A 26156-nucleotide genomic window follows, 5' to 3' on the forward strand; every position below is an offset into this window, starting at 1 on the left:
TCTACAATGCTGCAATCAGTCTGTCAAGCCTCCTGCTCAGCAGCTCCCTGTGGTACAGTCACATCTCCAAACAGAAAGATGTGTCCACCACCATGCCAACTCGATCTCACCAAGTCCTCTGAACATTTAGAAGCTAAGAAGCAGAGACAGAAAGCTTTTCCTTGCTTATACATTTGCTGAGCAGATATCCTGTGACAGAACTGAACTGCAAACTCAAGGTGTTAGAGTCAACCAAAGCACTAGGGAAGGGTTTCCATCTCTCAAGCCTGAAAATACCAGGGATGCACAAACTGAAAGACTTTCTCCACCAAGCACCACGTGGTCAGCACAGAGACCATTCCACAGAGATGTCCTTGAGTATGACTTACTTCATTTGCAACTGTCAGGCTAGAGGTACAACCTGTCTGTCCTATACACCAGAGGCTTAAACCTATCTGAGGACAAGGAAGACAGTTTCAAGCATGTGCAAGAGAACTCCTGTAAGGACCCTGGCATACCCATCTGTGCTTCAATGCTACCATTACCAATGCTATGGAGAACCACAAGAACTCGGGTAACATCTGCACAGCTTTGCTACACAGTCCTGCCTACAACAAGCTTGTGTTCTGGCAGACAGTGAACATGTACTACAGCCCTATTCACTGCCACAGGGTAGAGGCACTTAGAAAGGCACCCTAACATGCAAGCTATCGTGCAGCAGTTCTGTTAATGCAGCAGCATGGAGACTAGCACCAAACCACTGCAAGATGTCCAACAGCTACCAAGATCCAAGTAAGTTAATTTAAACCTATCTATGCTGCAGCACAGGCATATTCAGAGAAACAGCATCATAGGGAAGTGCACGCAGCATTGACACCATCTGACAGAGTAAATTCTCTCACATTTACACCCATAGAGACAGGTCGGTGTCTGTAAGTACAATATGCAACAGAAGAAGCACTGAGCTGTATGTCTGTCTTCATACAGTCAGGCTCAGTGGATGAGAGGCCAGGAAGCCAACTTCACTAGGAAGAGCAATAAGGTTTATGAACTCTATTTCTCTGTTGCACATACAGCCTGGTTATAGCAGGGGTTTTGTCAATCACTTTGAAGTCATGTCACCGTCTTCAGAATCCTGCACAATTTCTAGCATTTATCTGCTGAGAAAATCTATTACTTCAGTAGAGCTGAAGGAATTCAACTGCATATCAACATCTCTGTTGAAGTTGATACCTGCTACCATAATGTTTCTCTGAGGTGAGGAGTATCTCCATCATGTGGAGCTTTCAGAGGTACCCTCCAGTTACCAGGCTGGGCCTTGGGAGACTTGATGCACCCGAAGAAGTGAGGTAGAAGACTTTTTTATGCCACAATCATATTCTTCATGCCTGGAAAAAACTATTTTGTGAAAAAGGCAACTTCTGCCACACCTCTAGCATTTCCTGCAGTGGGCTGCAGGCCTCTGTGGGTCTCCTCTGAATGATACAAGAGATGTAAGAGGGCTGTATCAGATGCTGTGGAAGGCATTCAGCTGTGACAGCAATGGGAGCTATACAAGTGGAAAACACAGAGCTAATCGAGTAGCCTCATGGATATTTATTTCATCCATTAAGACCCACAAGCCTTAGTGATGGTGTCAAATCAGGCCAAAATTCCAGGGAGAGCAGAGTGAGAACTTCGCTCCTTTCCAGGCATGAGTGACTGGACAAGTGCATACATGTGTCCGGCATTTCATGGGAAACCAAGCTTTAATGGGTTGGGAGACAACTCTGTTCAACCTGCTGAACAGAGACATTCCCCTCCCTCCCCCCATGCAGAACACTGTGACACCTGGATGGAACTTTCCCCTCCTCCTTCCAACTACTCCATCAGAGCCAGTTGCTGCCACACAGGCTCTCTGCAGGTCAGACAGCAGCCACCTCCTGGTGAGGGGGCTCCAGAAGAGGAGGGAACATAGGACAAGAAAACTCCCAAGCTGTGTTTTTCAACACACTTTCTGCAATCTTGCTAAGCCTCCTGAGCCTCTGCACAGGAAATACCTAAGCAGCCTAGCACTCAGAAAAGAGCAGAGCAGGAGCATGGTATTTATAATATTGAGCAATGTAAAGAAGGAAATCGTTCACCATCTCTCCCAGCACAGTGATATCAGACCAGGAAGTGGCAGTTTCAAAGCAGACCAGAGCAGAATCTTCACATGGCACTTTGCTAAACCATGAAGGTGGCTGCCACAGGAGGTTCAGGATGCGAAAGGCTTTCCAGCATTCAGAAAGCAACTGGACAAGATTAGGGGGGGGGAAATATCCCACCAAGACAAAGATATTGCATCTGGTTCAAGCAGCTGCCAAGCTGCAAACTGCTGCAAACCCTTGCCCTGATCTCTCAACTCATCCAAAAGCATCCATTTCTGGTACTGTTGGAGTCCAGCACTTCATAGATGGACCTTATCCTGGCTCAGAATAACTACTGTAGGATCACCAAGGTGATTTGGGTTTCAAGTTGACAAACAGGTATTCTTTACTGTGGCACCGGGAGACACGGGGGATAGCTCCTCCTAATGTTTGTTCCCGTATTGCTATACAGGTCATCCTTATGTGGTCACTGAGCATATTACATCATTTTCCAGAAAGTTTCCTGCATGCATACAGAAATGTGATGGTGGTCTTCAAGGGTCGTTTTTCTCAACAGTCTTCATAACCAGCTTAATTAACATTACAGACATAGCAATCACCCTGTCCTTCTACTTATCAGTTAGTTTAACTGTGCCCATCCTGACATCTGCTAGTCCCAGATACTCCCCATCCCCAGGTCCTGCTTTTCTGTTCTGCTTTTCTTACACCTTTTGTACTAAGGTCCTAAGGACCTGAAACTATGTCAGCTACATTCAAGCACCACAGTTATTTTCCATTACAAAGCCATCAAACTTAACATTACTTAGAACTGATTACATTTTGTGCTTTTGTGTCTCCTTGTCTCAAAGAAAAAGAGAGGACCAGAGCAGGATGATTTCAAACCAGTCTCAGGACATCCACTGATGTTCAAACACACCAGGGAGAGCTTGCAGAGCTTTCAAACTGCTAAACTGATGGCTGACCATTGAGCTAGTGCTTCATGGAGAAGTAAATATGCTAGAAGTAAACATGTAAAGGGTGGTTAGAAATTGCCAGAAGGGTAGTGTGAGCTAGGTTTGCAAGACAAAGAGCACAGTGACATACGGATGGGAGATGTAGAAGAGGAATGATATCAGCTTAAGTTTTATCTTACTTGCTTTAAATGCATTTTAAACAGGCACTGCTAAACTCAAGACGACTTAAACTAAACTAAGCTGATTATACTGTTATCAATAATTTGCATTTTAAAGAAAAGGTCGCTTTAAAAGCCAGCTATGAAACTCCTCAGAGAGACACTTCTTTGACAAAAGCAGTTCAAGTTTGCGCCGTGGTTTTGATGTCCAGTCCACATCCTGGCACATAGAAGCCTTAAATATCTCTGATGTTTCCTCTCTGCTCAGGGGGTTTTGAATAACCCTGCCCCTAACAAACACACTCCAAACATGCTCTGCTCAGACTCCAAGCTGGGCACCTGCAGCTCAAACACACAACTCCTGGCACTTGAAAGAAACACACCAAAAAGCCCCTTTCAAAGAAAACCCTCCAGGCGGCTGTGTTTGAAGAAGCAGAGACAAAAGCTTTTGCAACTATTTCAGTCTTCAGAGACTCTTCCGGGCATGAGACTAAATGGTGGCTTGTCCCTGGGGAAAGCAATTTTTCTCCTCTCTGCATCACTTTCTGCAAAGGACAACTTTATTGGCAGCTCTTCCAGGACTCCTCAACTCAGGCAAATGAAACTCAAACACGTGCTCCCTGCTGTGGGAGGTTCTGCTCCTCTCCTTGCTGCTCCATACCAGGGCAGTCACTACAGGACACTAAGCACTCAACTGAAGTCCAGCAGATAAGGGTCTCGCTGGAAAACAGTGTGATATTCAGCATAGCTGCAGCTGAGGCTTGGGATCACTTCCACACAAGACTCTTTTTTCACTGAGGGTATTCAACACTGACCTCTGCCAGCTTCTAAATGATTCTCAGAGCTACTGTTGCGGCTAGGACCATAACTCAATGAAGATGGACCTACACTGCTGAGATGCACGTAACAAGTGCAATCTAAGAGTCAGCATACAAACATGCCCAGGCATTATTCCTCTCATCCGTCCTGCTCAGATTCCTTTAAACCTTCTCCCAGTGGTTCTAATCTACAACAGGCTGTAAGAAAAGCACAGGCTCTTTAGGTGAGGTAATAGCATTGTGATCTTATTCCCTCTGTGCAGATGTCACTTTTCAACTTGAGTAATTCAGCTTTGAATAGGCCACTTTTTCTCTCTCAGGCCCTGCTTGTACCACACTCCCTTCTGTTTTGCTCCTAATTATATAGAATAATAAATCCAGCTACACAGTGCTTTTCTGAAGAGCAATTAGGTTTGACTTTCCTCAGCACTAATGAGTTCACTAATAGAGGGATTTTCCCTCTCCCTCCCTTCTTCTGATTCTTTAAATAGCATCACACACATCAGCAGCTTTCCCATGCTGCAGCAGGTGATGCCTCCCTGACCCATCTTCTTCCCTTCTCCAAGGGAATGAGAGGCAGAGTACTGCACTTCCCAACCTTTTCCTTCTGTCAAAGGAGACGGAAAGCAAAGATGGTCAATAACTGTTTGTTAACTATCACCAGAAGGATCACTCATCAGCTCACAGACAGAAATGCTGCCTGCCTGATCAGAACCAGCTATAGGGTTTGGAAAGCAGTTGAATGCTGGGGAACCAGTTTAGCTGCTGGCCCAAACAGGACAAAGACAGCACAAAAAGCTTATAAAAATTTGGGGTTTTTTCACCAAAACAAAACTTTAAAGAATCTCATTTATCTGCCAAATTAAATCTTTCAAGTGGCCTAGGGGAAAAGTGTTCCACCTCAGTCTCTCCTGAGTAAAGGGAATGTCTTGAAGGGGTAGATGTTCTCAGAAGATTAACAGCCTCTGCCTGTCCCTTGTTCAATAAAAGCCCTGCCTGAAAAGGGGAAACACAGATTCATTTTTTTCTCTCAATTTGGAGAAATAAGAACTGTGTCTTCATACCTAAGCAAACAAAAACTTTGTGACTGTGGAAATCTCACCCCAATTTTTGTCCCGAGCAAATTTAACCAGCATTTGCAGGGACAGATGTTAAACTTGACAGTTATTATTAACCTGAATCTAAGAAGAATCCTACTTCAAAAGGTACTAGAGGGAAATCACTACATGGGTGACTTTGCCTGCACTGTCTCTACAACATGGATATCAGACCCAGGAATTCCAGATTCATTCCATTTCCATAGGAAAAAAAAAAAAAGGATCTTATTTTTCAACTTACAGGTGGGAGTTTTGTCAGGAAAAAATCTACAAATTTAATGCAAATTCATAGATAGTTTCAGTTCTCCTCACTCAGAGTATTTTCATGCCTGTCCTGGGTCTGGAGATATGCCCACTGACCTGAAGAACATACAGGGGATCTCTGGGTATTTCTCTTTTGGGGTCATTTGAAGTATAAATTTAACCTAAAATAGTAAGTCTGAGGTAAGGAGATACGGTCCTTGTGGTGAGGTGGGGTGTTCAAAAAGATAACAATGATTCTGAAGATTTCAGTTCTGACTTTGCACTCTACATTTTTTTGCCTTAAGTCCCTTATTTGACAAAATTATTTTCTCATATCTCTCTGCAGCCCATTTATTATCCTCTTCTATTAATAAACCTTCCTTCCCCAATGAATCACTGCAATTTATCATTAAATTAGAAGATGAAATGGGGCTTTTTTTTTCCTTTTTTTTTTTTTTTGACAAGGAGATTAACTACTACCAACAGGATATTTCTCCATTATAAAGATCCATCTTCCTCATCAAACGCAAAAGCAGTATGGTTTAAAGCAGGCCTAAGGGGACCCAAGGCAAGAGGGACAACCAGAAGGGTGGCATCTTGCTCTATAGGTATATAGACCAATCTGGAAATGACTGTGAAAGAAAACACATGGCATTATGACCACAATTTACTCTGGAGTTTTCTGATAGTACAACTGAAAAAGAAAAAAGCTTAACTCATACATAGACGAGGCCACCAGGAACTGATGTGACAAAGCACAACCTATATAACAAAAGCCATCTCTCCATGCATACACCAGTAATTAATCTCACAACAGAGGGTCCATCAGGAAAAGCATTCAACTAAATATGAAGCAAATTTGTGCTGGAAAGCTCATGCTAGCCTCTCATATCATTTTTGTATCCAGTGGTTCCAAAGAGTTGACAATTAACAGACCACCAAAATTCAACATCAGTGCAAGCAGAAAATGTGTCCTAGCTCTGCTGTGACCAAGCAAGCAGACTTGATCTTTGCAAGCTCCTCATGGGTACGATCTGTTGTATGAGGGTAGTGGCAAAGCCATAATGTTTCCTGGGGTCTGTTTATGTTCCAGAAATGGTGCCAAAGGAGGTAGATCAAAGCTTGAGAGGATGAGATCCCCTGCACACCACATGCTCCTCTCCAGGAAACCACTTCACTGCAAGTGCTACACTTGGCTGCCTGCCTTTCCTCCTACATCCAGCCACCTTTACTGCAAAGGACAGACTTGGTAGGGTGTAAAAGAAGTCAGTCAGCACTAGGCACTGTAGAAAACAAAGATCTCCAGTGTCATTCCCTACCAATCCCCAGATTCAGCCTCTTCACAGGCCTCGTCATTTGATCTCTATCTCCAGAACTTAGGAAGTTATTCTTTCATTCTTAGATGCTAAGAAGATAATCCATATCCTGTCCCTGCAGGTCTGCAGTACAGAAAGAAGAAAGGATTAGGTTTTTATGCCACTGCATCTCTGTGATGAACTTTATACTGTAAGGAACGCAGGCAAATCAGGGCAAAACCAGCCCTACTAGTACCCTTTCTATATGTTATTATTACACATCAGCACTCCCCTGCTCCAGATGTGATCTCTTCTGAAAAAACACACTCCGGCTGGGCTATTCACAGGCCTGCATCCGATTCCCAAGATGAAGGAATTTGTTAATTCTAAGTAGGAGCTCATTCTTCAAATAGCTGCTGATAAAATTGAACTGATAAAATGGAGGTAATTTAAAGGTCAGATGAAATACACTTCATGTTCATCCTACTTAAAAGGAAAATCACCAAGATGCTTCATCAACAAAAGGGCATTTATATGGTTTGGGTTTGTAGTGTGGGGGGGATTTGTTTTCTTTTGTTTTAAGAAAAATTGCTTATCTGCAACAGGGACTCTAAACATCTGATAGGAAACCTTCCCACATTAATCTACTCAACAGCTGGCATCCTGATGCCTGCCTGGGTGTCCCCTTCTGGAAATTAAATCTCCTATCAGCTTTTTATCGCAATTTGGAGAAAAGAAATGGGAATCAAATTCAGTGTTCACATGAGCGGCAGAAGCAACAGCTGAAACTGATAGGACTGCATTAATTCAAGCATACAAGAGATGAGCCTGAGACAAGATACTGCAACATTTGGACATATTCTCCCCTTTTGCTCTGTGCCAGCCTGGTTCAGCTGCTCACACCTCGCTTTGCTTGACACTGGGCCCACAAGGCACACAGACTGACCATGGAACAAAATGTCATGTATCTTTTACATCTGTGTTGCATTAGGTTACTAAATGAAAGTAAATAAATAATTTTCCTCCCTTTTTTCAGTAGATAAACTGTATTAGAGAAGAGCATTTTGTACTGTAACAGAAACAAGCATTTCATGGTAGGCATGAGCTGATGCCACCAAGAGATCTAAACTCAAAGGAGAAAATCTAGGGTATTAAATACATTGGACCAGAGCATTTCCCCCTCCTCAGTGCCCCATTTTCAGATCAGAACTGAAAGACATGACTGTTGGAAGGCAGCCACTTTCAGGGTATTTGGCTAACATTGCCAAATAGCCCATTGGAACCCTGAGGTAGTAATGAGCTGAAGAAGGCTCTTGGCACCCAGATGTGTCAGTGTAATTACACCAATGTAGCCTAAACTCCACGTGCACTGTTAAACTTACTGTCATTCCCATCATTTACACTTTTTGAACATCTAGAGGCAGCCTGTGTGCAATGTCAGGTTCCTGGGTGTTTGGTCACTTGGACAAGCCAGCTGACCCTCTTCGTTCCACCTTTTCTTTCCCCATTTACAGGCCAGCAATGTTCTAATCCCCACAACACTGCAACTGTTGACCATAACCTGGCAAAACCCTCTACTGTCCTGCAAAGACTTGAGTGGCTGATAGTCCTTAAATCCACCTTGACAATTGGACCTAAGCACAGTTAGGCTTTCTGGAAGCATTTGAACATACAAAACACTAGAAGCACTTGGACAAAGGATAAACAAGACCACAAAGAGAAGAGAGCTGCAAATTGATGCATCCTTGTGCAAAGTGCCCTGATGCAAATGAAAAACAGCAGAAAGCAGAGGGAAACAGCACAACAAAAGGGGCCAAGAGACAACGGTTGGTATCCCTTTGATCACAGGAATCACTGGGATTTTTGCCTTACACCCTTTAGCTTGTCACACCTTTCTCCAGAAATCCTGCAGGAGATTTCAGGCAGTACCTTGAAGTGATTGCCCACTTTATACTCTTCTGCCTTGGCATCCTCTATTGGCTCCTGATTGAGACAGAAGACTAGGCTAAAGTTCAACTTACTACAGTGCTTCCAAAGTGATACAGTTGAATATGTTGAGGTACACCAAAGCCCAAGTAAACAGGGACTTTCCATGCCATGAAATCCAACCAAAACAGTTTTCCTCATCTTTTAGACGCCCTATTATTTGCTAACTGGACTCAGCAGTCTCCAACAACCCCATCGGGAATACACAGGGAAACAGTTACTGTCTGCAGGCCATGAAGGTTCTCAGCTATTAGAGTTCAGCTGATATGAGATCCAGATAAACTCCCATCACTGACTGAAGAGATGGGGCTCGTCTGGCTGCTCTATTTACTACTACAGCAAGAGACTGTTGCCATTCAGCTGCTCCTTCCCTCCAGTCTATTCTCTGCCTCCATCCTTTCCTTGCTCCTCCCCAAATCGTTATAATTAATATTAAATGTTACAGTTTTGTCCTATTAACACAAATTGCCCTTTCTAGAGGCAGATTAAAGAGTTTCCACTAGGGATTTCTTCTCTCCTTTACAGTTTTGCTTCTGTGATCTGTGCTGTCTGTGTCTCTCACTAGCGCCTGGGGGAAAGGAGTGGGAGGGAAAGAGAAGACAAACACTTATTAGCAACTCCTTTGATGAGATGGAGATTGTGAATTAAACTGATTATTAACTCCCATCTTTACCAATGAGACAAGATTTCCCTTTTCTCCCTCCTTCTGCTCCTCCTGTGGGAATAGTAACTGGGAATTGCACAGATCTCACGCATGAACTTTCACCTAAGTCATTTACTAGGCAGCATGGCATACAGACATGCAAGTGCAGGGGTGCACACGCATTCCCATTTGTATAACCCTCGCAATTTAATTATTGGAACAGGAAAGAAATACATACGTTGGCCCTGAGTCAGCCCTAGTTACCTTCTGAGGTAGAGATATTTTATCCCTGAATTTTTAGAAGGCATTTAGGGACAGACCTGACTCATCACACACATCACCTGCACACAGCATCACAAGGGCTGGCAGAAAAAAAACATACTACCATCATTAGCACACATATCATCACACTGAGCCCTGTGTAACACCACAGCCAAACTGCTCCAAACCCTCACTTCAACTCCTCATTAACAGTAGTGTCCAGAGGTACCACAAATCCCAAAGAACAAGAAGTGCTGGTCCCTGTCAAAAAATCCCATTTACCACCAAATTCTTTGGCCACCTACAAATTCAGTAACCTATCAAACTCCCCACTCACATCACTTGTGCTTTTCCAGAGACAGCTGGAAGACAGCAGAGATTCTCCTTCCTAAAAGCATGAGCCCCAGGGGAGAGTCTGGCCAGTTGATGTCATTGAGGGCTAGAACAGAAAGTAAAACAATTCTGAACCTGTCAAGCCAAGTGAAAAGGATCATGCACATTATCTGGTTTATTAAAACACTCCATAAGTAAATGGCTATTTATGAGGCTGTGATGGTAAATGGATAACTGAATGTAGACACTCACATCACTACCAAGAAAATCTGGACAATGAAAATTCACTATGAGAGCTCAAACTAAAAACCACTATTATTATGAGATTTAAAATTTATGAGATACAACTCATGCTTACAGTAAATAAGCTATTGATAACCAAGATTAATTTATTTAATGTACAGCAACCCTGTTATAAAAACTGAATTAAATGCAGAACTATCTGTAGACACATAGCATATATTTGAAATAGAATATTTCAAAGAAGCTTTTTCAGCAAAGAGAACTTAATCAGTCCTTTGAGCTTTCCCTTCTGCTAGGACAAGGGAAGCGCAGCTGTATTGATTTCTAGCACTCAGCATTGCCACGTGAGCTGTTTTATTGGGCCAACAAAATGCTTAACTGACAAGGTCTCAGAAGTCTCAGGTTTTATAGAGGAGCATAGACACACCCTCTATAGAGAGCTGATGTAATGTTAACTTGAATTTACCAGGCAATACATCATATACACAGTGCCAGGAACAGAGCCTATACTTCAGACTGCCTGAAGTCTCTTGGTAGCACCCTTTTTCATTGTTTATTACTTTGTCCACTTTCTTCTGCTACAGAAATTTCTATAGTGGATTTCTCTTCGGATTTCCACTAAAATAGTGCAGATTTTTTGAGGAAAATATGTTGTTTTACCGATGCTAAAAAACATTAACCTGTTCCCAGGAATTCTGAGTGAAGATTTACATTCAGTAGGGCTAGGAGATGTGCCTCTTGCACTTCCCAATGAGGTCTGCCCAACTTATGGGCCAAGTTATGAGCCCTTGGGAAGTCTCAGTTCCTATAAGCTCAAAGTAGTTTGCACAAGTTTTTACTCAGCTGGAATTAGACAGCAGCTAAGGCACATTCTTAGGACATCAAAGTCACACTAGGATATAGACATTCCTGTAATTTTTAAATTCTTATATCCAAGACATTTGAGGCCTTCTGGAATGCCAAGACTTGCGAGAGATTTTTCTAGGATTCCCTGAATTTGCCAGGAATGCCAGTAAATAAGCTCTGGCACTTTGACAGAATTCTTCCACTTCAAATAATGTAAGTTGCACAAAGAGTGCAATATGAGAAACATTTCCAATGCTCTGCTCATACAGAAGTCTGGTGAATGTACCTCAGTTCTGTTTCTCCCTAATATTTACACTTCCACATGCAAGCAGAAATGTGTACGGTCAGGTTTCCACATCTGCCACATTCAGACAATGAGCCAAAGGAGAATGCAACATCACCAGCTTCTTTGGTTCCCACTGAAAGATGCTCATTGATTTGATTTACTGCCTTTTGTTTCCAGACAACAGCTTCATAGATTTGGTAATCAAGCAGCAAATGCAAAGTGAGGCCACGTCTGGTCATAGGCATGGAGATTTAATGAGAGGATTGCGATTCCCCATGTCTCAGCCAAGCTGTTTCTCAGTGTTCCATGTCTTCCCTGAAACCTAACAAAGCCTTTTCTCTCTTCGCAGCCTCCATAAATCACTTTTGTCCAATTCAATTGCCTTGGTAGAGAACTATTTTCATGGGGAGGGAAAGCTATATAAAAGAAAAATGTTGGCATGGTGCAACATCATGAATGGGCTGCAATTTATTTTCTGACTTGTCCAAAGGAAATGCATAATACTTCATTTTTTCCCATAAAGATCTGTATTGATGTTTGGGGGGAGTGATATCAGAACTAACATTTTTACCCAAAAAATCCATGTTGCATACACCCTGAGTTTTACACTTCCATTCCTTTTAATAAACACGGGTCACTGATGCTTACAGGAACTTGCAAAGGCTTTGCAACTTTCTCTTGCAGGCATGCAGCAGGCAAAGGCAGCAACAGTACAACACTGGAAAATTTGTAAGCAGTGATATTTTAGTGCTTTTCCATTAGCTGAACTATAGAGAGATCTTTCAGATGTCTGATGTACAAATATTTCCATTGCCAAAGCTTAAAAAATAAAAAAGAATAAAAAGTTGCACCTTGTTTCTTTGGCTCTAGAAGATAAATTGCTACTTGGTCTTATGAATTAACTGGGGCATGTAAAAGGATGTTTCAGTATCTAAATACAGACACTGAGAAGCCACTTCAGAACCACTGGCTGTTGTCTCCCGACTTGCTTTCTGAGCCTGCTGTTTGCAATCAAAGTTTTCCTCTAAAGGGTTCCACTTCATGGTGTCTCTCACATACAACCCTATTGAATTCACAAGACAAATGAAGCAATGAAAGCATGCAATGTAATTTTTTCCCCTCTTTTTCTTATGGTTTTTGGTTTATTGTTGATTTATTTTTTTTTTAGTCCATGACAACAGGAATGAAGAGGGTGACGTGAATAGCTCTAGGTCTGCCCTTGTATGCTTCTGCCTCTCTAAACATGTCACAAAACCTGGCATTTGCTCACCTCAAAACAAATAGATGGTTTCTTTCATTTACAAGTGAGGTAGAGTAGAAAAGTTCCATTTCCCACAGCACTTGAGGGCTGCTAAGGCAGGAGCAATGGGCTTTGCAAAAAAAAAGCTGAAATAGTTAACTCCAACAACTGCACAATGTTCAGCACCAGACAAGTTCTGGCAAGGCTGGCTGTAAAAGCAGCTTTAGCTTACTTTATATTCACACAATAATGCAACAAAAAAAAGTTTCATTGGCCAAGATCTTTGAAAGAAACAGTACTTCTGACTTCTCTGGGATTGCCTCCTAATTACTCTGTACAGGTCAGGAAATAATTAACTGATGACCTGCAAATCAAGCTTTTATTGAAAGCAGTGATGGGGTTTCTTAGGGCTATAAGGTCCATGAAGCTTACTTTCTTTTATACATAAATTATAATGATGACAAGGCTAGGATATTCAGCAAGGCTATTCACAGCTCAAGTCAGGTGTCATATGACATACGTAACATTGAAATTAGTTAATGCTATGGGGAAAATGACCATTTGTTCTTCTTTATTTCCTCTTCTTCAAGGATTACTGCCTTAACCTGATTAATGCACCTGACATGAGAGGCAAACAAGCATTCAGGGTTCAGGAAGACCCTAATGGTGCACTCAGCAAGTACTTCACTTGGCCTTCTGCACACATATAGTCACAGTCTGTCATGAAGTCATCCTAGCACAGGGCTTCACACCCCTCCCGAAGAGTCTACGATCATAGGTTGGGTACCACTAGACTCATGGGTACTGTATTTCCATCAACAAGAAATCAATGCATCCCCTAGTGTACTTGTCAAGAAATATATTGTCCAGGACCATGAAGGCCAATGACAATCTAAGTAACTGTTCTTTCTGCAGAAAAAGACATAGGGCATGAATCTTCATGTTTAACACATTCAGCTTACAGTGTATACATGCCCTTATATGAAGGAAAAATCTTATGTGTACTATTAGAAAAAGGGCAGCAAATTTCTATGCACCATGTAGGCACTTCAAATGAGTACCTGTACAGAAAGAGCAGGACGTGGAAACATCAGCACTTCTGTACGGGACACTTCCACTTGACTATTACACACATTTCCGAGAATGCAAATATTGTATATAGCAACAACACACCTTGGTGGATAGATGTGGGTGTGCATGGCTGTAGAAACCTTCCCTGGATCAAAGTATACCTCAGAGTTTTGCATCTCTCAGCATTTCTCATCCTGGGTGCAGCTCTTAAGAAAGGGTCCTTATGAAACCAGGAGATAATCTTATAAGGATATACCATGCATGATGGAGCACTTCATAACCAAGAAGTTCCAGCATATTGGCCAAATTTAGTTTTGTTCCTTTTTCTAAGACAAAGTTCTATTTCTATGGTTAGACCTATCATTATTTAAATAAATAGGGCTAAGGACTGTCAGAGATATTTGGTCTGAATTTCAGCCAAAAATATCAATCACCTACACTACAAATCCCTCAGCTCCTTTCCTAGTGGCCTTCTAACCTTAGTCTCCAAGTTCTGCTGCATTTCCTATGCAAAAAGCTCCAGCACTTGTTTTCTATGGATCGACTGCATATCAAAACAGAATTTAAAACTTTCAGGGTTCAATTTTAAACATACTTATAGAAATACAGATAAAATGAACCTTCACATTAGTTCCAGTGATTTCTCTTTCATCTGTGTATATTCCCAGTACAAAAAAATAATCTTCACTAAACACTTAACTTTACAAAACACTGCAGGTATATTTTATGGTGTTATTTTACCCATAGTTATTAAATAAGAGTGTCCCAGGTTCTCAAGTCTGTAAGAAAATTGTAAGAAAATTGTGCTTAGTTGAACAATCTTGTGAAAAAATTGCTTGCTACATATGGAAATTATCTAAATAGGAATTTACTTTATAGAATCTTTTGTAAAAATTCCCTGAACTTAACTTTAAATTAAAAATTGGTTTTCATTTGTCCAGTGTCAAAAAGCAAGTAGCGCTACTGGAGCAATTTGAATCTCTGTCTTGGGAAGCACAATCCACATTCTTGGGACACTGCTTCCTCATTAGCCATTCTCCAAAAACCAGACTGACAATAATGGATTTAGTATTCCCAAGATAAGCTGAGTGCACTTTCCTGCTATGCTAGCCACTTCTTCATTGAAAATCCTGTAGTTTATCTGGAGAAGGACAGCAGTGTGTGCACATGGCCAGCTTGGAAAAGCCTACTCCCATGTATGAATTTATTATCAGAATTTTAATTTTAAAGAGGCAACAAAAGAAACTAAAAATCACTTTACTTGCTATAAAACATGGAGATGAAAAACAGATTAAGAAGGAAATCAACTTGCAGCTGTGAATGAGGCTTTAGGTTAATTCTCAGCATAAGGTGCATGTTCAAAGATGACACAGAAGCTTCCAAGACCACTTCACCTACAGTGAGTTTTACAAGACTCATCTAGTTTGAAGCAAACTAATGACAACAAGGTTTATACACAGCAGGTAATTCTAATTTTAAGAGCCTCATTTGACATAATGATAAGTTATCTTCAACACTGTCATTTGTACAAGTGCACCAGAGAAAGATAAATCACCTTTCAAAACAATTTGTACTCAGCTTGAAAAACAAGAGACCTGCAATTGAACCCTTCCCACCTCTCCCCAGTAAATTAAATAAATAAATAAACAAACAAACACAGCTTAAAAAACAAGCAGAGAGTAAAACCCAATATATGGACAAGCCATGACAGAACCAGACAGAGGAGACCTGACAACCAATACCTGATGTCAAGAGTTATATTGTAATAACAGCAATAAAACTGACTTCCAGATGTTATTAGATCTCCAGACCTGATTTCTGGGTTATTTGCCTTTAGCTTCATAGAGAGGAAAATAAAACTAAAAATCAGGTAACACACAGAACCAAAACTGGTAACTTCACACAGATATCCCTATAGAGAGGTTTCAGTAGGACTGGTTGGATGTTTCTTGAGTCACCTGGGTTAAATTAGAGGATGGGAAATCCAAGAACCTGGATCCACCCCAGCCAAGCTCTGACACATGCAAGTAACACATACAGGGCACCATACCAAGGCAAGCAAGTAACAACTTCCTTAGCTCCAGGAAGAGATAGCAGATATTTGCCCCTAGAAAATATCACTTATTTCTTGATCTAACGGGCAGACACCCTGCTCTTCTAACCCAAGGAAGTTATGAGAACATGAGTTGGGACAAAATGAAACAAGTCCAGATTCCTTTGGTATAAAGCAGATTAAACTTATAGCCAGTGGAGAAATCACACGAGACAGTCGTTACCTTACACAGCCCATTTCTAAAGAAACCAGAAGGCTGACTAGCCTCCAGCTTTCACCTGCAGATGCCAAGAGATGATTTTGCCTCCTGGTCTTTGTCCTGCTCCCCAATAAAAATACAAGGAAACACTGTTTCTCTCTTGCTGTGCCTGTCCTGTTAACACACCCAGTGTGGAGCTCCTTCTCTGCTCTGTCAGCCCACTGGGGGCTGGAGAAGTACAGTAACAGAGGCTCATCATCCATGTGGGGATAACTATCAGGAGAGAAAGTACAGTGAGGGGCCAGCAAGCAGCAGGCAGGAAACACTGTGTGAAATCACGTCCCCAGGAATCTCCATGAATTGAAATCAGAGCCTGTTATTAACCTAGCTAGACACTGAGACCCAGTAGCTGGAGTAAATCAGATTAAACTCCTTCTGTATCAATGGCTAGAAGCCAAGCAGGTCTTTCGTCCCTTTTTTAATTGAATGATAACCCAAAGGATATTCCTGTCATCTTAGCTAAGGAAATATCCTGCTTTAAAACAAATAAAAACAGGCAATGAGAAACATGAGGTGAATTTTAGTATGGCAGGAAGGTCCTCCGAGATGCAACCCAGAGTGAGAAGAAAAACTTAATTATTTCCTAGTGTAGGGAAGTATGGTATTAGTGGAGCAAGCAGTCCATTTCACCTCCACCCACCCAACAACATGGGATGAGACAGGTCTTTGAACAGATTAAAAACAGCTAAAAAGGGGTTAAAAGCAAATCTTTCTTTGCCATGGGGAGTTTTGCAAAGCACAGGACAAGTGAACAGAACAGAACTTAAAAGCAAAACCCCCATTACACCAGAACAAGAGGAAATAAATCCTAGATTGTTTAGGAGTTTTAATTTCAGTTCTCAGAAGTTGAGGAGAAGCCGAGCAGAGTGACACGCTGACAAGGTGACTAAAGTGCCCATTCCTCCCCTCCTTCCCCCGGACCACCACACTCAGCACCCTGCGAGCACAGCTGGAGCTGAGATAAGAAACTGCTAAATGTTCCTTACCTTCCCTGACCTTGATGGCTCTGGTATGTGCCAAACTTCTCTGCAAAATCAAATACAAAAGGGAACAAAAATAATCAAATAAAACAAAGAAAAGAAAAAAAAAAGAAAAAACACCACACACAAAACAAACAAACAAAAAAGCCAACAACCTAGAGATGTTCCTTAAAAGCCAACAGCAACAAATATCAACTGCCAACCAAGCAGATCTTCCACGAGATGGAGACTTAAGGCAGGCTACGCTTGCCCTGTCAAGGGAGACAATTTCAGAGACTTCTTAAAAAGACAGCAATTCATGTAGGGAAAAAAAAATGAAATAAACCAAAACGTGTCAGCGCTTTAAAGGTTAACAGCTGCTGCCGAACAACATGCGTTTATCCAACCGCGTCCTAGAGTAGTTTTTTCAGCCCCGAGACCAATGAGCACAGCTAAGAGGAGGGCCTCGGGATGGTGGAGAGATCGAGCTCCCCCCTCCCCTCTGCCTTCCCTCTTCTCCTCCTCCTTCCCCCCCAATTTTTTTTTTTTTTTTTTTTTTTTTTAGTTTAGTAAATTAATGCAGCAAGAAACTCCCAAGATCTGGCGAGTCCTGGCAAGGGAGAGAGGGCAGAGGGGAAATGAGATGCATTAGGAGGACATTGAGCCACTTTCTTTCTGAACACAATGGGAGTGCTTCCCAAGAAACTTCCCCTTCGCTCCCCTCCGCTCTAGCCCTGAGCAATGGGACACCTACCCTACAGCAGCAATAACTTATCCGGGAGGAAAATAGCCCAGGAAGCAGGAATCAACAGCAGCCAAACGGCGGGCAGGAAAGCGCCACAACCGGGACTGCAGCACGGCTCCACACTGACAAATTCCTGTGGATGTAATTAGGAAGACACCCCGGCTAGCAGCGGAGATTAAAGCCCTGGGTTGTTAAGGGTTGTCGTCCACCCACCCCCTCCCATTTTACCCCCCGCCACCCTGATGGCAAACCAGCACCCCCTGCATCACTCCCTCTCGCCAGCCTGATGTCCGGAGCCAGATCCCGCTGAAGGGAGAATTCAGTGCGGGAAGCTTGGTCCTCCGGCCCCGAGCACCACTGCAGTGGCGGTGGCGGGGGCACCGCCGGAGCGGAGGGACGAGCCGAGGCAGCGCCGGAGCGGAGCCGCCGGCCTCGGAGCGGGGCGCACCGCCGCTGTCCAGGGTGCTGACCGGAGCCGCCCGCCAGACGCTGTCCAGGGTCCTGATCTCAGTTGCCCTCCCCCGATACTGCCCGAGGTGCTGAGCGGAGCCCTTGGCCTTCCCCTGCCCAGCCTGCCTCCGGAGGGGTGGCTCGTTTCCCCTACCAATTCTCCCAAGTGCCGGGTTACTTTATTGGCCAGCCCCACCGGCCCACCCCTCACGGAGTACAAAACAATCCACAGCGAGAGCTGGAAAAATGTGCAACGTCAACGCGCTCGGAGTCTACGTGTGGGAGACTATCGTTTTCTTCAGGTAAGGCTCGGCTTTACGGGAGGAGTGTGCGCGCACCGGGCGCTACCGGGCTGGACTGACGTGTCCACCCCGAGCTCGGGGCACAGACCCTAGGTAGAGCCTCAGGCTTAGGACAGCGGCTTTCTGCCTATCTTGAGGGGCCTTTCGCCTCCCCTCGGTTCCCCGAGGCTGTCTATCACACAGCCCCGGGCTCGGGACTTTCCGCGGCTTTGGGAGTTACTCTGTTTAATTAGCACCGCAATCTCTCTAACCGCAGTGCTGAAAACACCGACCCCGGCTGGTTGCAAAGTGACAGCTAGTGGTGGCTGGGAATGCTGCACTTGAATTTGCCCGGGTAAATATACCCACCTCGCCCCCTGCCCCATCCTCAGGTTGCAGGTTAAGGTGAGTTCCGTGGGATTCTTTCACTGCTTAGGTATGTTCACTTGAGAAATCGTGGGACTCCTTTTCAAAAAGGGCTCACCTTACCTCTTCAGCTTGCTATGCTGCAAGTCACATTAAGCAAGGAAATTCTTTCTTCCCAACTTTGTTCTTTCATATTGTTTTCAACCTTTCCCTTACAGAATCTAAATGAAAGCCAAAGGGGATATGGGGAACTTTTTGCAATTATATCCATTATCAATCACCTAGTTGTACATTGATTCTACTTTACATATGTTCAGTTTCCCATTAAGCCTAAGGTAGAAGAGGAACAGGTTTATCCTTAAAGAATATTTCTACTCCACTTCTCCCTGCACTGCTTTTATTAAACAGCCAAAAAAAAAAAACCACACACACAAAAACCAAACAAACAAAAAATACAAAACACCCACTATTGGAAGTTAGAAGCTCTTCTGTCTTTGCATTAATAATGAAGCCTGCTGTAGCAAGTGTTAGATGCAACTAGAAAAAAACCTTCTTTCATGACCTGAACGTGCTCAGTCTTTGACTTATTTCAGTGGCATGGCTCTTATTTCTGCATTTCTCTATTTTATCAAAGTCTCATATTTTAATGTGAAAGGACAAACATTATTTACACCAGCATCACTGCTACAATGCTTACTATTTTATGAAACATAGCAGCATACCTGCTGATACTGGTCAGACTTTTCTATCTAGCAGTCTCTTTCCTTTTGAACACCAAAGTCTTTTCAGGCCTACAAATTAAGATATCCCTACTTTTTTTGTAATTCCTCAGAAAAATCAAAAATAGCAAGATTGTGACATAAATTCAAAGCATTTAGATGTTTATCTGTTCGGTAAACCAGAAAGAAGTTCTAGAAAATGCTAAAGTCACCAGTATCTGAAAAAATAATGCACAACACCCAATAGTTTAGAGCCATCCTTTCCCATTTTAGTCAGCCACAACTGTACAGCAGCACTGCACAATACAGTGGGGTGGACTATTAGGAAGCATACGTATGTGCATTAAACTCTTTAGTTAAAGAATGTTGAAGCAGAGAGATTAAGAAACAAGATTAAACAAACAAATGCTCTGGAATGTTGTCCATAAATAAGCTAAAAGGCAAAAGGGAAATAGTGAAAATAAGGGGCATTTCCAGGCTTGAGTTTCCTATGGCCGTGGTACTAAAGCATCTGTCTGGCTTTCCTCTGAACTGCCTTAACAAGGGAAATTGATTGACGCTTATCTTGCTGACCCTGTTCTATGATGCACGCTTATGCGCCACAACACATGTGAGCACTTACAGATTCTCAGCACATCAATTAAAATCCTGGGCATTCAAAATCTTAGTAAACCAGTCAACTTCAGGTTCTAATTGTGATATTTATACTGTTACAAATTGTATACCTATACATACAGGTGCTATATACAATTATGTTATACTGAATATAAAAGCTATTTCTGGAAGAATAATTTTCCTCAAATTAAGAAAATTTGAAAATGCTTTAATTCAATTGTAGGGAGAAGTTGAAACCAAATTGTTTTCTATTTTGCAACTACTTTCCAAACAAGAAAAAAAAAAGAAAAAAGAAAAGAAAAGAAAAGAAACAACCAAAAACCCCAAAGCAGTAATTCCTGTTCAGAACTGACTAAGCAATGTTTTTCTTTTTACTCCCACTTTGTGTTATGTGTTCAGTTTATTACAGGCCAAAAAATCTACCAGCCTTTCTGATCCAGGAATAGCTTTGCTATTTCAGTTTCAGTAAGAGAAGTTTATTCATTAACAGTCATTCATAAATGTAGTGTGCCAATTCCTCCTGCACTCAATCATATAACACTTCAAAAACAATAAAAATCACACAAGCTGATAATCCAATAATCCACAAGAAAAGTCTGCATTGCTTTAAATTATGGTGTGTATCACACTACTGTCAGCCTGTCAAAAATATTATGGAAGGAGTATCCATTCCATTTTAGCGCATATGTCACAAAAATAAAGGGAAACCCAAAGTCCCAACAGAAAATGAGATACAGCTAATAGAGGAAATTACTAGATCTGTTGCTTTAAAAAAATAAATATAATAAAATAAATGTCCTTCACCAGGCTTTTATAAAACAAGACCCTATGGGAAAGAGTAACGGTTGGTCTGGGAATGCAAATGTTATGGCATTATCAATATATTTGTTTGTTACAGTTGGTGTGCTTTAGAAGGCATTTGCACTAAGAGGCTTATTCTGACATACCTTTATTTATGGAAGAGCATTTCCCATTTCGCTACGTGCTTTCTCAAACTGCAGTCACTTAGCTGTGACTAAGACATGTACTAAGACCCTGTATAGAGGCAGGATGGAAACTGGGTTTGGGTGGGAGATGAAGTGTCTTCTGACAGGCTGTTTGACCAGCCTTTGCTGACACATATCTATGTAAGGCAAAATGCTTTCTTGAGAATAAAAATAGCTTGTACATTGTTTACACAGGGACTTCCAGATGTCCTGCTTCTATCTGTGGAGACACACAAACCTTTTCCCAAAGTCTAACTACATACACTGCATGTTCATATCCTGTTTCAGTTGAGAATTCCTTCATGCAGAAACAAAAGCTATCCCTGCCCTGTGATGATCTTGCCTGGGTTTTCTGTTGTACCATCACATTTTAACAGCTGTAGTGGTCCAGAAACACCACTGCATAAGCCTGGGGGTAGGAATGCACCTTGTACAAGTTAGGAGATAAAAGATAGCCTAGAACTGGAATCTAACCCAAGTGAAGAATGTCTTCTGAGGCTTTGAATTTGCTTGGGTCTGATTCTTGTCCTAACTGCACTCCTGCATATCAGGAATCAGCAGCATGACCTTCACCAGATCAAGATCAGAGCTGGCCCCTCCTGAACAGCAATCTGTCAGCTAGGAGCAGTGATTCAAGGCTACTGCTCCAAGTGACTCAGAAACTAGAAGTTGCTGCCAGCCTCAGACCTTATTGGAATGCTCAGACTGGCATTTTCATATTCCCTCCTGTCAGTAACTTGATTCCTGTTTTTAAAACAATAAGATGCTATTGTTTATATGCCACCTTAACTTTTAGGAAAAAGTGTCTGTCTTTCCATAAAGAGATTTGACAAGCAGGTGCTGGGAAAGCTGCTGATTTCAGGCCCTTGCAAATAAAAGACAGAGGAAGAAGAAGGAGTAAAGTGCATCTTATCTCTAAACTTTCCGCTATAGTCTGCAGGGTTAGATAACATTAGAGGTACCTGTGAACAAAGCACTAATAAGAGACATTCAGAGCCAAAAGCTAAGCAAAGTAGCAGGTATTCTTCACAGTTAAAGAATATTTTCCTCACAGGAACTAAAAGCTACTGCAAGTTGTTCCTTTTGACCTGTTGTGCCTCTGCTGAGTCTGTCAGCTCCTCCACAAAATAACAAAGGCTTGGACAAGCTATCTATAAGGACACTCTTCAGCTTCTTTGGTCTACAACCTGTAATAACCCCATTAGAGACCCTGATGAAAGGGTTTCATATTCAAGGTTTGATAACATGATGAAGTAGACAATTCTACCTAAAAATCATCATTAAATTGTTCTGCAAAGAAAAATTAATTTTGTATCATGCCAGTAGAAGCACAAAATCTTTGGGATCCTGCTTTCTGCAGGGACTTTGGTACACGCTTCCATCCCTCCATCAACAACTCATTTGCATGTCAGGCAATTAAAGCAAAGCAATATAAAATATGCAAGACATTTTCTGACACAGTCTAATCTTAACCCTCCTTTCTAAAGCACTGCCTGCCTCCAGACCTGTAACTTGAATAGATCCGAACATAAGAAAGGCTCTACAAATGTTTAGACAAAAACCATTTCCCCACCTTACCCTGAGCCCAAGGAGCAGAGAACCCATAGATAATCACCTTGTTTAAAAACATCACAAATAACTATGCCATTTCTCATATGCACTAAAAAAAACACCCTTTGTCTCCAAGGCCGTGGTGCTGTGCAGATTTTAGGTAATACAGACTGGCTTTCCACCTTGATTCCCACTTAACATTGGTTTATACTGCAGCAAGTCCCACTGGCAGAACACTTGTTTACTGTTCAAATACCTGAAGGGATCTGCTTCTGGAAAGAGAACAATATGCAGGGGGTATAGTAGGGTCCTACCCTTATCTATAAGTGCATATGAGTTATCATGTAATCATATGAATTGTCTGCAGAGGCTTCTTCAAGAAGAAGAACTTAAGCAGGAAAACTTTCCCCTCTCATTCCTCTTCTCCCATGAAAGAGGTGTTGGACACCCCGATGTATGAAGCAAGTCAGTAGCAAAGAGCCCATTGACTCTGTTTCTCTGTTTTAAGTACCTCAGATTTAATAGCACAATCTAAAGCCTAAGAAGTTTATTCTGCTACTGACTAAGAGATTGAAGTCAAAAAGGAAGGCACTTCTAAGCAACAGCATACTGAAGTTCCCCTGGTCTTGGGCAAACACTTTCCCTCAGCTGCTTATGAAATTCATCTTACCAAATCCTCATGAGCTGACCTGGATAGAAAAGGATCCCAACACCTGAATTAAGATGTTAATCAATGCCCAAAATTAGATGACTTTATTATCTCAGCACCAACCAGTGATCATTCATCTGTGATAGAAAACCAGCAGAGAAGTCTGTTCTCATTTCATCCTAGCATGCAGGTTAAAAGGGCTCTCCAAATTCCAGTGCTGAGAACAAGATGTTACATCACCTAATGATTATAATTGCTATTTAGGTACTGATGAAAGACAAGGGTTAAAAAAAAAAAAAAAAAAAATCATACCTAAAAAAGGACAACATCCAAATCAAACCCACAACATTTAAATATGTCAAATCAACTAAAATCTATTCACTGTGTTTCACTTGCTCATTTTCTATAACCTGGAGCTTTTCCAGGAATCCTAAAGTGACTACAAGTATTAAGACGACAGACAGGCTGATAATGCGTTTTGACTTCTATCTGTTTTATTTGCCTGTATCAGCTCTCACTGTTGAGGCACATTAAATGAGGGTTTCACTATTTCCAGTAAATTACCCTTTCGCTACCATTACCTTGCATACTTTCTATTGACCTGTATCTGTCAGCAAAAGCAGAATGATTTCTATCATTATGAAGGATGGTTACACCTGTGCACCTCACACCCTTCAGTAAAAATGGCTCATCATATTCTTTCACATGCTTCCAGTGTAATTCCAGCACACCCTCCCCACCATGACTGGACTCAATTTGTTGATTGAAAGTCATTCCAAGCACTTGTGATCATTTCAGTTTGGAGAAAAATAAGAATTGGGATAAATGAAGCAAAAAAGAAGGAGAGAGAGAAGCAGGAATTGCTGCCACTGCTTCAGTGCAAGACACTGGAAAGATTGTTAGCAGCCATGACCAGACAACTCAACACCAGACAGTCTGGCTGCTGACTTCTAGACCTACTTGCACAGCCCAGAAAAGAGCAACTTTTACATTGCAGTCAGCATAAAATATTGCTCTTTCAGGAGGTCAGTTCCCCTTATACAGGGAAGAAAAAACCAAACCCCAGCACCTCTTCTGTTTCTCACCCTTGCCTCAAATTGTCCAAAAAATTTATGTCTGCATTTATAAAGTCAGACACAGAAACCATTTCCCTCAAAGGGAGGTGGCTTGCATTGTTATTTTTTAGCTAAGATGATGGTTTGTTCACAATTACATTACTCCCTTAATCTCTTGGGAAACTGCTGATGCAGTCTAGCTGATCTGGTCCTAGTGGTCTACATGCTTCGATCCCACTGGTGTTATAGATCAGATACACACCTCCACCTCCAAGCTACTCCTAAATCTCTGATACTTCAAGATACTGATGCACAGAAACTCAAAAAAACAAAATATAGCTTTTGTTCCCTCAGTAAGGCCAAAGCCCAGAGAGGGCCTGCAGAGAGCAGAAAGAGATGGAGACAGATGCACCCATCCTTTACACACACTGAGTGGTCCCCATTACGAGGACAATTATTTAATCCATATAATGCACCACAGTAAGCTGCTGATTTGGGGACTGCACCACATCTGGCTGGTACATAGACACAGTTGGCATCCTGTAAATACATCTCTGCTGGATCTAAGTGCCAGCCGAGAAAAACAGGAGAAACCTTAATTTACTGAACCCCATGAAATTTGGATTTTGAGAGGAAGGAGGAAAGAAAAGGATACCCTATTGCACCTGCTTTCCTTTTGATTTCTCCTTCTTCATCTTTCCACTGTGGCTCACAGCCTGCCAAGCTAAAAAATAGAAGGCAAAAAAAAAGACAGAACACCCAAACGCCTCAGCAGACAGCCAGGGAACTCTCTTGTTTTTATCAGTGCCTCATTACAGGGTGGGTGAGGAAGAAAAACACTACCAAAAGGTTGCCAAGACAAGGAGTGTCGCATGCATGGAACGGCAGGGCTTGCAGTGCAATCAATCATCGCACACACTGCCTTCAGCTGAATGCTGCCGACAGCAGCTCCCCTCACAAGCCTGCCTTGCAAGCGATGCCTGTCCCTGCAGCCACCCACCCAGCATGCGGATCCTGCCCCCAGCCCTAGTAGGGCTGGAGCAAACACACAAGTCAATAACAAAATCAAAACCAACAGCAACAGAAGTGGGATCGATGGTGGGTAGGACCATTATCGCATGCGCCTGGTTCAGCAGCAAGATGGAGCTGAGCCAGGAATCATGCAGAAAATACAACAGAATTTGTGACTTGTCTCTTTTACTCCATTTTCTTTGTATTTTTCCCATATCTTAGATGATGCAAGTAAGAAGATGCTTTGTACAAGGCTCCAAGCAAAAATCCCTCTTCCCCATTCTAATGGTATAGTTACAAAACCTGAAAAACGTGAGGGTCAGCTGTTATCAGCACCTTTTAAAAATGTCCTTAACTACAAATGTTCTTGTTGGTGCCCAAAAAAAAAACCCTATGCAAGATGAGCCAAGTCCCCCCTTCCAGCAGGACCTGTGCACCACATGTATTAGCACAGCTGGGATTAGGGATTCAGTGCTGTGACTCCCCAGGTGAGGCAGCCTATTCTTGTCTTGTAAAACCACAAAGGCTGTGAACAAAAAAAAAAGGTGACTTTTTCATGAGGTATCTTTACAGTATTATCCCTTTCTTCACTCTGTGTTTTCACCCTCAGGAAGCACTTCCTGAGCAGGGCAATAGCTCCTGGTATATCCACACACACAGAAATTTCCCCTCACCAGAGCTCCCAAGATCTGATTTACAGACCAAAATGTATTCATCCCACCTCTAATGCCACTACACGTACCTGAGAATTGCAAGCAACCTCCAGCTTCCAGCCCCATCCATCACACCCTGACATGGAGCTATGGGCTTAGAAATCATCTCCCAGCGGCATGGCTGACACAGAACAAGCTTCATCAAACAACCTACTCTCCCGCA

General features: G+C 42.2%; 1 protein-coding gene across 2 annotated transcripts in view; it reads left to right on the top strand.

The window, feature by feature from the left end:
* Positions 1 to 18066: 18066 nt before the first annotated feature.
* GLRA1 (glycine receptor alpha 1) overlaps positions 18067 to 26156 on the top strand; it is a 38116-nt gene continuing 30026 nt past the window's right edge. For both annotated transcript variants that reach the window (XM_061360315.1, XM_061360316.1), the window contains exon 1: positions 18067 to 18349. In XM_061360315.1, the coding sequence (XP_061216299.1) occupies positions 18294 to 18349 (56 nt within the window). In that variant the 5' untranslated portion in view covers positions 18067 to 18293. The remainder of the gene's footprint in view (positions 18350 to 26156) is intronic.

This window comes from Neopsephotus bourkii, unplaced genomic scaffold, assembly GCF_033783945.1.
Source record: "Neopsephotus bourkii isolate Nb327-2 ecotype Australia unplaced genomic scaffold, CSIRO-AGI_Nbou_v1 NB_1016, whole genome shotgun sequence".
Taxonomy (NCBI): domain Eukaryota; kingdom Metazoa; phylum Chordata; class Aves; order Psittaciformes; family Psittacidae; genus Neopsephotus; species Neopsephotus bourkii.